This window comes from Manduca sexta, chromosome 11 (genome assembly GCF_014839805.1).
Source record: "Manduca sexta isolate Smith_Timp_Sample1 chromosome 11, JHU_Msex_v1.0, whole genome shotgun sequence".
Lineage (NCBI taxonomy): Eukaryota > Metazoa > Arthropoda > Insecta > Lepidoptera > Sphingidae > Manduca > Manduca sexta.
Genome location: NC_051125.1, coordinates 710,940 through 725,543, shown reverse-complemented (window position 1 = coordinate 725,543; position 14,604 = coordinate 710,940). Strand labels below are relative to the sequence as shown.

The 14,604-nt window shown below is 35.6% G+C and overlaps 1 protein-coding gene across 6 annotated transcripts in view; it reads left to right on the top strand.

Annotated features, from left to right (window-relative positions):
• The window catches only part of LOC115445807 (kinesin light chain), an 80,970-nt gene that overhangs the window by 21,971 nt on the left and 44,395 nt on the right, over positions 1–14,604 (top strand). The window contains exons 1-2 of one of the 6 annotated variants that reach the window (XM_030172243.2): positions 490–659; positions 7,487–7,629. The exons of 1 other annotated variant lie outside the window; for it this stretch is intronic. In XM_030172243.2, coding sequence (XP_030028103.1) covers positions 7,601–7,629 — 29 coding nt within the window. In that variant the 5' untranslated portion in view covers positions 490–659; positions 7,487–7,600. Of the gene's footprint in view, positions 1–489; positions 660–7,406; positions 7,630–14,604 lie in introns of those variants that run through there. 4 more of the 6 variants (XM_030172245.2, XM_030172244.2, XR_005112214.1 and 1 more) reach the window with 4 other exon arrangements.

Genomic DNA, 14,604 nt, shown 5'->3' with positions numbered 1-14,604 from the left:
ACAATTTGTTTGGGTGTGTTTTTATTCTTTTCGAGTATTTGCGTTTATGTGCTGGGTTCTCCAGAATATTGGTCACTCGATTTCTTGTCGAGTACATGATCGATTGTGAATGATCTTAATTGGTAAATGGGTATCTATCACAAGTTATTACAAAACTGGTTTCATTTGAACCAATGTTTTACGTATTATTGGATAAAAATTCTTCCGATGCATCTATTTTATACAATCTTGGTTAAAAATTGTTGTTCATGATAAGACAGTTTAATCGTGAAGCGTGTTTTCATATTTATTGTGTGATACTGCGAGCGGCGCGACCCGTTTTCACTCAATCTCGGCTAAATATGTTATTTTATGGAGCCAGTTGACCGATAACTATGTTAGCCACACAAAATTATCTCTACCATCCAATTTATATCTATCGACTCGATAATGCTAATCGAGTGTCGGCCGGCTGCGTGCGCCACACTAGCCCACCAGTCGATTTTGTTTAGTACGCATCGGGCGTTCGTGAGGGGAGGACGTCTTCGTCGCTCCGTAACACGTACCGGCATCACATAAAGAGAGAAAAAACGCGTCCAACACAACCGTCCTTTTTGTACAGTATTGTGACAGTGTTTGTTGCCTCTGAAGTGTATCGATGGGATTTTCAAAATAATTCGGTTGTTAAAAATAATATTTTGCAGTGATTTATATTTGAATTATCGCTTTTAATGGTACTGTTTAGTATCGCGTGTTTGTAAATGTTATGTTTTATCGATCGACTGAGCGGTTAAGCAGACCGCTGTACAATTTAGCTACCTCCACTATCCTGAATATTCAGTTCTCATTTTCCTTATTGTGTCCAGACACCCCACTTATTATTTTATGTGACACGAGTTGATCATGCAAAATGGTCGTCGGTTGTCACTCATGTAATGAAAACTGACGGGTCCCAAAACCTCCGTGTATACCGCTTCTTATTAGAGAATTAGAGAAGAATTAATGAAGCTTCCGTCAATTTTCATTGTCGCAACGAAAAGGACGATGATGTTACAAAACGAAAATTATTATGAGACGCAGAATTTAAAAGTAATTTTCTTGTTGGATGTAATTGAATTACTCATTAGTCAAGTTATAGTATTTAGGCATGAACCAATTCCAAAAACTCCCACAACAGATAATATAGATGTCTACGCTATTGAAATCACGATAAATAATTACATCAGACGTCGATAATAATTCTTAAAACTAAGGTCCGCCAGAAATATTAAGCTAATTTAAATAAATTTTGCAAAAGTTCAAAAGCTAATTACATTCAGATTTGAATCCAATTATCCTAACTAATTACGGAAACCTCCCTACTTATCGTTAATTAGAACATAAAAATTTCTTGTTTCGTAGATACTATTTTCTTTACGAGAGGAAATTATATTTTCAATTGTATTTTCAATCAATAATAGCGTTGTAAATAGAATATTGTGAGTCTGCTATTAAATCAAAGTTTTAGTTCCGACTACATTATTCATGTCGATTGTGTGTATTTCATTTCAAAACAAGGATTTTATGTTCTAGTTTGTTTTAATTTTCATCGGTTCCGTAAACAATTTGAAAAATCCAGACAAAACCCTTACATTTAAAAAACGTAAGAAGGAAGCTACATTTTTGCACTACAAAGGAATAAAATTCAGAGGAAACTCAACCAAAAATTTCAGCGTTTCGACTTTCATTGGCGTCTACAATTTCAAATGTTAGGTACCTATGGCTTGCCATCTTCCTATTCGCAATTATATGTATTATAACTCTTTCCTTAATTAGAATACTTGCCCGTATAAATCATGATCTGAGACGGACAACTTATCACAATGTTAATCGGTTTTCACTGGCTTGGTAATTAAAATTCTTATCGTCGCCTCTGCTGGCCAGTGATCCGATCGTCGATGCTTTCTAACAACCACTTTTACGCTTCCCCACCGCTGGGAACACGGGGACAATGGGAGAAACGTCAATTATGAATAACCTATCGTTCTTGTACGCTGCAAGGTCAATATCTAACGAGGTAGCTTGATAATAAGCAATACTTCTTTGGCATGAAATGAAAGTCATTAAGACAAAAATCTGATTTGATTGAAGTGAATATAATCACAATAAGATAGTCAAAAAGTATGAATGCGCTATAAATTGACACAATGTGTATTAAAAAGGCTTTAGGCAACTTTCCTACACTGAATCTAATTCTATGAATATTATTATTTATATTATTCTTTAAATCTTGTCTTGTTTGTTTGCTTCATTATATCATGTGTAGTCCACAACAGCGTGAATTCCTTCAATACTTTCTTAGATAAATTAGATAAGTCGGCCTTCAATTACCGTATATTGTAAGCTAATATTAACTTTCATATTATTTTCCTTATCGCCATTTCTATCATAATGCGAAAAACACACGAAATTGCACGTTCGTTATCGGTTTAGCATATTATAGATATAAAATTCAAATGCATCATCAATGTACGAAGCCACATGTCAATTATTGAATTAATTAAGAATTTAGTTTGACTAGGTTTGGGCTGTGGTTAATCAATTGGATATGTAGAAAATTGCATTATGCAGTGAATAATTATGACCGATAAATAATATCGAATAGTTAGATGTTCATGCAGCAGTAGGTGATGTAATAAAATCTAAAGCAAAATCGTTAATCGCTTTTACAAAATGATAATGTCGTGCGTTCTTCCATAACCATTCATTGTCCCTCATTCACTTCGTAAAACCTTATAATTAATCATTTCCTTAATATCCGTCACGAATCTTTTTTCACGAAAAATTTGTGTAAAACTTACTGTATCAAGTTTTTCTGTCATCCAAATATGTGATTGAAACTACACTTAAATTCTTCATTGTCTGCAATGTCAATTTATAACGCGTTCTTCAGTAATAGCACAATAACTACAATGTTGGAAATAAATTGCACTGAAATTGCATCGTTGAAACAGCGTCGCGTATTTGAGTAATCTTTTCCGGAGACGAGAAATATTGTCACACATTGCTTAACATGATTCACAGTGTGTTTCAATAGCATATGACTTGTTAAAATATTATGGAATGCCTTTTTCATCAGTTTCGAAAACTATTATTATTCAACGATGTTCTTTAAAATGGTTGTAGGGTACAAATAGTTCAAATAACTGACTAAAATCAATCAATACACAAAAATTACTTGCAATGTCTTCAATCGAAGCCATACGTTCGGTTATTAAATTAATTTTATCTGTCTGCGTACAGTGGAATGAATATACATTTTAACCTGCGCCATTAAGGCCGTTCGTTGCGCTTCGTTTCATTTCATTAAATTCATCAGAATCTACCTTATTTTCTAACCTTAAAGATCCTTTTCCATTGGTGTCGCACAGGTGAACAAAAAATTGTATAAAAGTGCCGTCGTGAGCGCTCTGAGCACGTCTTCGGTCTTTAGTTTAATCCTGGCTGTGGGTATTGGAAACGAGTATTTCATTCGTCTAATGTTTTAAGGAATGTTCGGAACGCTTTGAGATTTAGAGGACGTTGGAGTCGACTTCTCAAGTACTAACTTTAAGAATCATCTTGAATTTTTCGGATGAAAACGAAGTAAAGAATAGCGTTTATGGAATGTGAACCCACAAGTCGATTCTATGATCCCAATTAGGTATAGAATTGTCATTATCAGATTTGGGTTACACTTCATTAATACTCACGATTTAACCCCAAAGGACGATGGACTCTGAAATAAAATTCCGAGACATGAACCCCTCAAGTAGTCATTAAGAAGGTAATTTCAGTTATAAACAATCGTTAAATTGTGTTTTGAGAAGCCATACATGGTTTCGAATTCCTGTCCACACATTACTCCTGTCCTGCTTTTTAAAGTTTTCTGTTTGTACAAGTGTTAATAGCATTCTATTTAGAGTCAAGGAACAGAATTTGATTGTAAATATTTATTGTTAAACAGTCTTATATTAGTAAAGCGTTACACAATAAATGTGGCCTCTTTTTACTAATATGGGTTTTATGTAGTATTGTCTATTTTATTCTAGACCATAATATTCCTTTAGAAATATTACAATAACTAGCATTGGAAATGACTAATACATGATTGTAATTACCAAGATTGTTAATGTTTCGAAATGGTGATTATCGATTTTTGTTTCCAATTGTATTGTTGCTTCAATACATTCAAATGCCCAATGAAATTGATTTAGTATTGTTGGTTCACTACCTTTTTCGCATTATAAGAACATCATATCTCATGTTTTACCACCAAAATGAACTCGGTCTAAAATATAAATCTCCTCAAGATGTAAGGCAAGGGTTAAATTCATATTACCGTCATTCTTGAGTTGTTTCGTCTGAATATAGGTCCTCTATCTGGAACGAACATTAAGTTCATAGTCACGATTCATACCGCCAGGCTGTATTTTAAACCATTTGGATTCGCAACGGCTGACCCATTTCAGCAAAGGACGTACTAAAATCGTTTCTGTAAGATTTATAGACGACCGTTATTGCGTTCTCCTTGACATCGGATTAGAAGCCCGCTGTGCTGGGTCGCAAGTTTGATTCCAGCGGCTTGTTATGTTCGTGTTCGATATTTAGATTAAATTATAGTAGACATGATAAAAATAAGAATTGCTTTTTTTGTAGTAGGTAAGTTAAATAGAAAGGTCGAAAGCGACCCTACAATTACGATATCAAAGGTGCTAATGGTGGCAGTAATCACAGGCTATCGGGCGGTCAATTTGCTTGCGTGCCGCCCCTAAATTGAACCATTAGACTTATCGAAATCAAAATCCAATTTAGTACGCAATTTTAAATTCTCAGTCTTAAATTTGCCAGTTCACGTACGAAAACCGATATCTTTCATAAATTATTCATAATACTTACTGTGAAAAATATTCTTTCTTATATTCCACTGTAATTGATCTCGTTGCGATTTAAATTCAACACATCAAAGTGTTCCGTTGGCAGCACCTTTTGAGTTCCTTCCTTTGCGTGCTCGAGATTTCCCGCGAGGTTTCCACTAAGCTTTCTTTAAGGACTGCGAACCTCTTCCGTACGAGAGCTCTAGTGTTTGATATTTGATGTAGAACTTTTGCAACAGTAACATAGTTTAGCAGGAAAGTTATAATTAGTTTTAGGCTTTTATTTAGATATAAATACTGCATGCAAGGTCATGATTACTTGATATTAAATACCGTTTGTTCGCTTATTTAGCTTAAGTTTTCCATGCTATAAATAAATAAATTATATCATTAAAATAGCAGATCTAGCTGCACGCACCCGCCAGTTTGTTCAGTATTTTTGTGGCGGTTTACGTGTATTTTTTTGGAATGGAAAGCACAATATTTATTAGTTTTAGAGGTTCATTCTAACAGTTAATTAATTAGTCAATGTCGAGCTAATTAACCATCACAAGTACCTCTTTGTGACAGTGCATCGGATGCAATTACCACTGTGTGTTCAGTGAAACAGTGTTCCGGTGCGCCGCTGCGCTGCGACGTCGCATGCGCATTTTGCACATTCACTGCGCAACGCGTCACTTACAGCTAGTCATGCGTCCTGCGCTGCCGAATTCTTTGGACACTTATTTCATACATCAACCAGTCAGGCTGCACAGGCGTAAGATATCATATTGTTATGGAACTGAAAACCTGTTTGAAGTATTTGTAAAGTTACATCACGTGTAGAAGAGAAATTAGATATTTGAACAGGAACGATAACATGCATACATAGACTCAATACGGGTTGATCTGATTGTTAGACGGTAGATCTTTCATAGTATGCAAGAATCTGGATAAGTACCATCACTATAACCATATGTGTCACGAATCATTACTGACTCGTTTTGAAGGTCACAGTGGTCGATGTAATTATTGGACATTATGAGAATTAAATGCCAGGGTTGAGATCGTCGCAGTGCAGTGCATTGTGGTTAATTTTTAGTTCCGCTACTGCTGTTTATAGGCAATGAGTGGCGCAATATGCATTAGATGTTTTGTAGCGTCCCCAGTGTTTCGAAGCTTTCAGAGTCCGAATCAAATAGGCTACCAAACTATAATAGGGCATTGAGCAAACAATTTGTATGTATTATCAACAAAGCCTATGGGTCCACTTATGTCCCCTGTGTTTACTGCCTTTGACAAAGCACCGTCACAAACAGATGGAACAAAGCTATCTTTGGGCAAATGTTTGCTCCAACAGAGTATTGATACTGGCGAATGTATCGAACCAAATATTAAGTAATCAATAGACGCCATAAAATAGAGTACATTGCAGTAACCTGGTATTTAACTTTAGTATCATAGAATGCGGTATGCATTGCGACATACTTATTATACCGATGATTGATATAGTGTTCAATTCAAGCTTGTTTGATTTACCTACAGTCTCTGGCATATATAAAAGTAACAAAGATAACATTGTTATGTTTCGATAGTTCCTTATCAAACGACCCGTGTAAGTCAAAAATAAAAACAAACAAAGAAACTCACAGACGAACCGGATCAACGACACAGGTCCCCGGCCGAAGAGTTGCGTAGGAGTGTTGTCTATTTCGGAAGCGTTAGTTTGTATCTTCGTCTCTTTCTTTCACGACTCTGTGATATATCGCTGTCTCTTTCGCTCAGTTGTTGTGCAACAATTGGCAAGCTATTTATTTTTTCGCCCGGCCTGCGTGCCAAAATCACACGTGGATGCGCCTGGACTGCCAAACGTATTAACCGCCCCGTTTATCTATCGATCTTGTTATCTTTCGCCTTTGAGGTTTCCACTGTTTTGATTATATTTAAACGCGTCTGCACAGATAAATAATAATTGTTTCTGTTTGTGTAATTCAGGTTTTGATGGATTTTTAATGGAATCTAAATTCAAATTCTCCTTGAATTTAATGTTTATTGTTGTCTATTAAGTGAATAGTCTTTTTAATGTTTGCTTTTAACGCTAAACCCCGGAACGCTTCCACAGAACGGTCGCCTGCAGACTATTTTTAGTACTCTACTTAGTTTCTATTGACCTGATAAAATCCGTGTCGCGTTGTGGGAGATCCGGACGAGGCTATTACAGTTGCCACCGCAGTCTTAATCCGATCAAACCGGCGCACGTATGTGACCGTTGACAACGGTCGTGCCCTCAAACATACAGCCTCTATGTACTGTAATGGAGTGCTTTTGTATCTACGCTATCATTTTATTTGGCGGCTTTGAAACATCAGTGCTCCTAATAATTATATGATATCCTAATTAAATACTTGTGTTGCTAAATATTATATTTTTGAAAGTGTCTATTCGTGCAAATATGAAACAGTGTTACCATTTAAAAGCGATCCATTTATAATAATTGCAGTTATAATAACTTTGACGTCACAAAAAGGAATTTAAAGATACTTCGTTTAACAGTATGACGTCATTCGTTTACCCCAACATCGATACCACTACGAAGGTCGACTAGTGTCGTGACAAAATCCAATTCTCAACAGTTCGCAGTGGACTATTCGCATTGAAAATATATTTTTACACACATTTTTATAGTGGTAACTCTAGTGCAGTGAACAGTGAAGTGAAATGAGCCACGATTGTTAACCGCATTTATAATGTCGAAGACTTTAAACGCGTACAGAATGTAAGTATAATATTCTGAAGCTGTGTATCTTCAAGAAATTCCGCGTCTGTTTCTGCCAAGTTTTATGAGAAGAAAAGAAAGGATGGACGCTAAAAGTTGTTTGTAACAAATGTTGCTATACGCATATTAGTCGCACCTGTTTCTGTCTTTATGGTCGGTCCGAATATGCTGTTTTACTCTCTTATACGCCTTCTGTCTCCCTTTTGTCCCTAAAAACAATATTAGATGCAGTTCTTGTATAACTTCAGACCGGTTGTCAAGAATTCGTACTTAATAAGTTGTAGTTTACTAAACATGGGCTGCAGCATCGAAGTAAACGGTCGATATTTTGAAATACTTTATGGAACAGGAAGTGTCATAAGGGCTACTTTTTATGAAAATAAAAACACAGTTATCATGAGACTTTTATTCGCAAGGGTTTTAAACGGGCAAAGTAACTCAACTTTTTGTGGTATATGTACCCAAGTATAGTAAATTATATACAAGGTTGCAATAAGTGAAATAGTGCTAATGAGCTAACCATGTTGTATTCTACAAACTATTTTAGTATTCAAATGGATTCATAATATTTCGACGTAATATGCCGTCTGTGTTGATGTTGCGTATTCACGTAGATTTGTTTATTGTTCATCATAGAATGTATGATAATATTGTGTGATAACCGATATGTTTATTTATTTTGTTGAGTGAACAATAATGTAAAAACAACAAAAACTGTGAAATAGCTTTTATCTGATGCAGAATTGTTAGTGATTTTATATCCGCCCGGCACCACCGTACACAAGATGTTAAAACACGTCATAGTGGCCCACGTAAGTGTGTCGCGTTCCGGGATCAGTCTGTGTATCTAGTTTCAACAGGCCGGCATAATTGTGACGACTGTCGAGGGGTAATCATATCTCAGTTAACATTTTATTGGACCCCACTCCACTTACTATCAGATGCAGTGGGGTTATTTTGCAATTATTATGAATAATTATGAATGTAGAAGCTTACATGGTATAAGAAATCTTCTATTTTTCGAATAATGCTAACTTAGGACTCAGTCGAATCTAGTTTCATAAATCAATGATCGACATATCTTTATCCAGCTCCTAAAACTAAACGTATTCTCAACTAAACTCACTCTACCGTAACAGTATTTTATTACTATACTAAAAACCATTCAAATAAAGAACCAGATCACCGGTAGAAGGACAACGATACGCAATTAAAAGCGAGTATCAATCAATAGCTATAAATATCCAACACGAATCCCATTAATACGATTGCCGACGCCATTATGCAATCCATGACATCAAAAAGCGATCCTAATTTTCACCGTCCATCCATTACGGATTGTAATTAATCACGTGAAGTGCCCTATGTAAATCCACGGCCAGTTTATGATGAAATTTACGAGGTCCAGTACGAGTTGTGTTATTAACGCTCGGCATGTTTCAACGCTGCGTAATTATTGAAATTAAGCTTTGTTTATGCATGTTTATCGCTGGATTGAAAACAAATTAGGAAAGCGGTGTGTCAACACGTAAACTTATGCCTTTATTCCGGGTAGGAAGATGTAAGTAGTGTACTCACGTCTCGCTGAACATATCAATTAGTGGATGAGCCCTTTGCCGCATCGAATAATTTAGATTTGTGTTTTTGGAACCGTAAAAACTTAAAGGAACTTTATGCCTAACGTAGGAAAACAACTCGGATTTCAACAACAGAAAATCATTGATGGTAGCGAAAAGCGGTTTACTGTCCAGTGTTTCATATTTCACAGCTATCGGGGAAGTAATATCGCTCTCCACTGTGGTAAAAATATAACACAAAAATCGAAATAGCATAAATGTTAACCAAAGCATTATATGTGTAAAGGCTTATTTCCATTCTCATAAATTTGAATTTGTGTTCATTTTCACGCCTGTGAAATGTTGTGATTGCTTAATATTAATATATTGGTTGTATGTTTGAATTTTAAAGGCATCTTTCATCATTTTTACTGTTTTAGCAGTGGCTGATGGCTGAAATTTTCATGTGAAAGTAATCGTAGTGATTACATCTTTGGATTTTTTAGAGTACTTAATTGTATGGTTTTGGGGCGTTATGTAGATGGAGTGGTTTGAAAGGGCCTGTTAAATATATTAATACGTACGTCATTTATTTATTTAGTACACTATATTTTAATTTAGAGCTTGCTTATCTATGTGCCAAATGTCATTCAACTTTATTCAGCAGTTTCCGCGTGTACTTCTATCAAACATCGAGACACATTAAAATCTTTCGCGTTTGCAACAGTAGGATAGTATGATTTACAAATGTATTATCGTCACATTCTACAACTCATATTCCCGTCACTACTCTGTTGGCACCACTTGCCGTTGTCGTAACAGTGTTATGTGTGTCGAGCATTGTTACTTCATCAAAAATGTTGCCACGTAGTCGCGTTGTTTTAATTGATGCCACAGTAGGTGGTCTTTTATTATTCAATACTAGCAAAATAGGGCACAAAGTCTCTTTTATATAAATGTTTGTTTTATGATATTTTTCTAGATAATGAAATAAAATCATTTCGCTATTACAACATTATATTTCTAGAGTCCTATGTCTACACATGTCAGATACGTGCTTAATGTTGTGGCTAGTATGTATTATTTATCAATATTTTTTTTGCTTAAAAGGCTTCAAACTCTATTTAAAAACAACACCCATATATTTACAATCTCTCACAAATTGCTGCTGTTCAGCCATTCGCACATACCAAAAGCAAAAGTTCCACCATTTCGTATTTATTCCGCTAATTGCAAATCCCCAAATTGCACTCCTACCGAAGCTGGAGCTTTGAGAGGCTTGCGTGTTTGTACAACGGAGCTTTAAGCTCTCGCGGAAACATGCACGCTCCCGTCGCTAAGGAGCGAGGGAAATTGACAATTTGCTGCTCACACACATTGTTTTGTCGGCTCTTGATACTGGGATTAAAATGGACGGTTGTTTCTACTGGAAATTGGTTGTTCCATTATTTCTGTTTTTAATTGAGCTTTAAGCTCTGTTACAGTTCTTTGAGGTTTGCATATTTGGATAAGTTACAATTTAAGATTACAGTATTTAATTAAACTTTGCATTCATTAGGCTCAGTAAATTTTCTTTTGGCCTCCGAGGGGATTAGTATTGCTTAAGCCCGTAAAAGATTTCAAAGAAAGTTATTATAAAATATATTTCACTAATCAACTTTGGCCTTGCTTCTACGGCAAAGCAATTAACATAATAAAAATATCAGCGTAATATTTCTTTATATTGATTCTGAGCTCCTTTTATAAGTTCTTGTGTGCGGGATTTTCTCCGTCCTTCGGGAAAGGTCTTGCGCCCTTGACCTTTACATCAATAAGGTTTCGACGGACGAATACACCGGAGAGACGAGACGTACATACACAGTTTGTTCGAAGTATATAACATTTCATTTCAGTCTCAGGTCTATGATGACTGAAATCAGAATATTTTTGCGAAATATTTTCAATTATACTGACAAGTCGCGACGTTGTTATTTTTGCAGGGACGAGTTTAATTAAAATGCTTTGAGAGCGATGAATGCGAGTACTGATGTAAATTATAAAAGGCTTGTCTTTTGTACTTTTAAAATTAAGAGCGGGACTGTGGAACGAAAAAAATTATTGTTCATATTTCGAAGCTGAATTATTCAAGTATCACTATGAAAGTTGAATTGTTTTTAGGTAAATGAGAGACCACGATTTGATATGTGATTCTCTAACATTGTTACTCTTAAAAATGGATTTACTGCAAAATACTGTAGAGCATAGCTAACGCTTGAATTGTATTGCCGCTAATACCAAGTTCTTCGTAAAGTTTTATTTATTTTGTTTAAAACTTGTGGTTAAGTACAGCGTGTGCCAGTTTATTATATCGTATAATATTTAACAAGCAGAAAGGTCTCACTTTAATAATTAATTAGTTTAGACTAGGAACTTTAAGACAAACAACTTAGTTATATGACTCGGTCTTAAATAGAATATTAATGAAGTTATGAAATGTTCACTATAAACTAGCGAATACAGTTTTCTATTATGTAAAAGACTGCCTTTGTTGCGTTTACATTGGCTCTGAAACAAGAGATTTGCGGTTCGATTCTGGTGAAAATATTTTTGAGGTCCACAATTATTTTGGGTAATTGTATTGTGCCATTGGAAGTGTTTCGGCAGACTTCTATTTTAGTCAGGGGCAAACTGTACATGTGTTGCAGGTTGCTGTCTTGTTTTTGTATTGAATCTGTATTTGAAAGCCGAGGATGTCTAGAAAGCACTGACTGGATCAGCGCCAGATTGCTGTTAGTCAGAACTAAATCAACACGTGATACATTCATGTTGCTGGTCAGTTTTGACGTGATTATTGGGTATCGCCATGAAGAAATGAAATAAATTGAATAGCAGACTATTTACAGCGCAAATAAATGACTCTAATCTGAACTAGTAAAGTAAATTCAGGCCCGTATCCGAATGCGTAAACAGAGACGAGCTAATTACGCTCACTGTTCGGTAACATGCAGGTCAGGCTATTATTGTCATAGCTAAAACAAATTCTAAAGCCAGGAAAGCGTTGGTTTCCTAATCAAAAAATACATTTCGCATGCTCAAATTAGCGACGGACTCCAGAACCTCATCAATCCAAATACCTTCTTAAAATATTAATGAGGCGATATTGTGGTAGGTTCCGATCGCGATCCGGGACCAGCCCGTGTATATCCGGTTCTAACAGCATAATTGTGTCAACTGTCGAACGGTAATTATGTATCGTCAGTCGACATTCTATTGGACCCCACTCCACTTACCATCAGGTGCAGTGGTTCACTTGGCCGTGACCGAAAAAAAAACCTTTTAGCATAACAGTTTCAAATCCGGTCATCGTCAAAGCAGAGGCATTAAGCCAGTAATGTTTAATGCTGCATCAGAACCGCCGTCGCGTCTAGACACATCGATTGAGACCGCCCTTTGTGTTGTGCTAGCTGGTAATTGGATTAGACGGCCCTTTGTTTTACCACCCATTAGCTGATCATTTCGGAGCTGTGATTTCTGGGCGTTTTGCGGTGATGATTTTGGAATGTAAGATACGTACGAAGGTTTATGTGCGGGTAAATGTTTGTCTAACTAGACAAGCGTAACTGGTGCACAGAAGTGTAATGTATTAAGAATGATTTTACGACAATTGTTGGTTGTTTGTAGCAATAGGTCATTGGTATTTGTTGTCGCGATGTACTTTTATTTTCTTTATTTGTGTATGTGAGGATTGTTATTAACATAAAACTCGTCAACTAGTCGTTAAGTAATTGTTGTCAAAGCTATGCTTGTTTTCTTTTTTATTCATTCCTTATAATGAAAAAATGATAATATTTTGAAATTAAAATTAAATTGTTTTTAACAAAAATGATTAAAAATCTAAATGAAATAGTTTTTCATAAAAACAATAACATTGTTTATCAAAGGTTAGGGTTAATTTTATATTCTTGTTTGGTATTATTTTAATTGCTTTACAACAATTTGTATATATACCCCCTTATTCATAAACGTTTTTTATCTAAGGACGGAGTAAAGCTGTGATAACAAACCTGTTTCTCAGTGCCCAACGCCACTGAGAGACAGACATAGGGCCGTTGTGATTGGTTATTATTGTAGTATTTTAATATTAGCCAATCACAACGGCCCAACGTCTACGCACTGCGAAGACTGCCATGCCGTCAGCACTGAGAAACAGACTTGTTATCGCAGCCTAACTCGATCGTTCGATAAAAAACGTTTATGAATAAAGGGGTTAGTCTTTAGTTAATGATGACATGGGAGAATTCAAAATTTCATATTATTATTAGTGTTCGATAACTTTAAACATAAATATATAAAAACGTCGGTATAAAAATGAACGTTTTTTAGAATTTTTAAAACTTGAAACGTGTTTGACCTTATAATATGAATACTGGAAGTCGGATAAGATCCCATGAGGGTTTCTCGGTACGTGGAGCATAAACATTTTAAATCATATATTCAAATTTCCTATGAAAATATTCCTTTTATCCAAGAACTTAATATCGAATAAGTAGTCTAATATCGAAACTATGTTCGGAACATTTTAGTCAAAGAGCATTATGTCTCATAAAATATTAAGCGGTAATTTTAGTTTCTCTTTATATTCAAAGTTGTACTAATACTGCTATTTCCATTTTCATACGATGTATATTGATCTCAGGTAACTTATTCAAAAACATATTACTGGACATCGAAGTTAGTTTGCTGAGCTAAGACTACGATTGATACATCACTGTATACACCTACGGGATACAGGCGTGAACTTATTATTACTCGGTGTTGTTCGTGGTTTTGCAGACGTGAAAAACTTTTCCCGATACAAAACTCCCTAAAATATTGTTTATAGCGCTACCAGTAAGACAATTGCGCCAACTATGTAAAAATCTGGTTAAACAGGTCCGTTATTTCACATGGTAACAAATTACCGGGAGAAAAGTAGCCTATGTCTATAATCCAGGAGATAGTCTACCCGTCTGCCAAATTTCATCTAAATCCGTTCAGCTGTTTCTGTATTTATTTCAAACAAACATCCAAACATTCCCACAGTTTTACATTTATAACATTAGTGAGATAATCATAATAATATGAATTTGTCGACAAATTTTCCCGTTCAATCGTAAGGCGAGTTGCTTACGTTCTGATTTTGATCAGTATTCTTCTACCCGATAAATTTATCTTACAGCTATAATCTACAGCACGTTTTGTATATTTCGCGCATAGACGCGAAGTCGCCATTCTCCTTTCGTTCGCGGTATTCACGGTCCAGCACCGCGATATTGCATTACACCGCGCAATACATAGGCGTAGTATCTGTTACCTATTTATTTGGCATTCTAAATACTCGCTGGCATACTTGTATTGCGTGCTTGGTATGACGCACCTCTGACGTTCTGGGTTCCGGGAG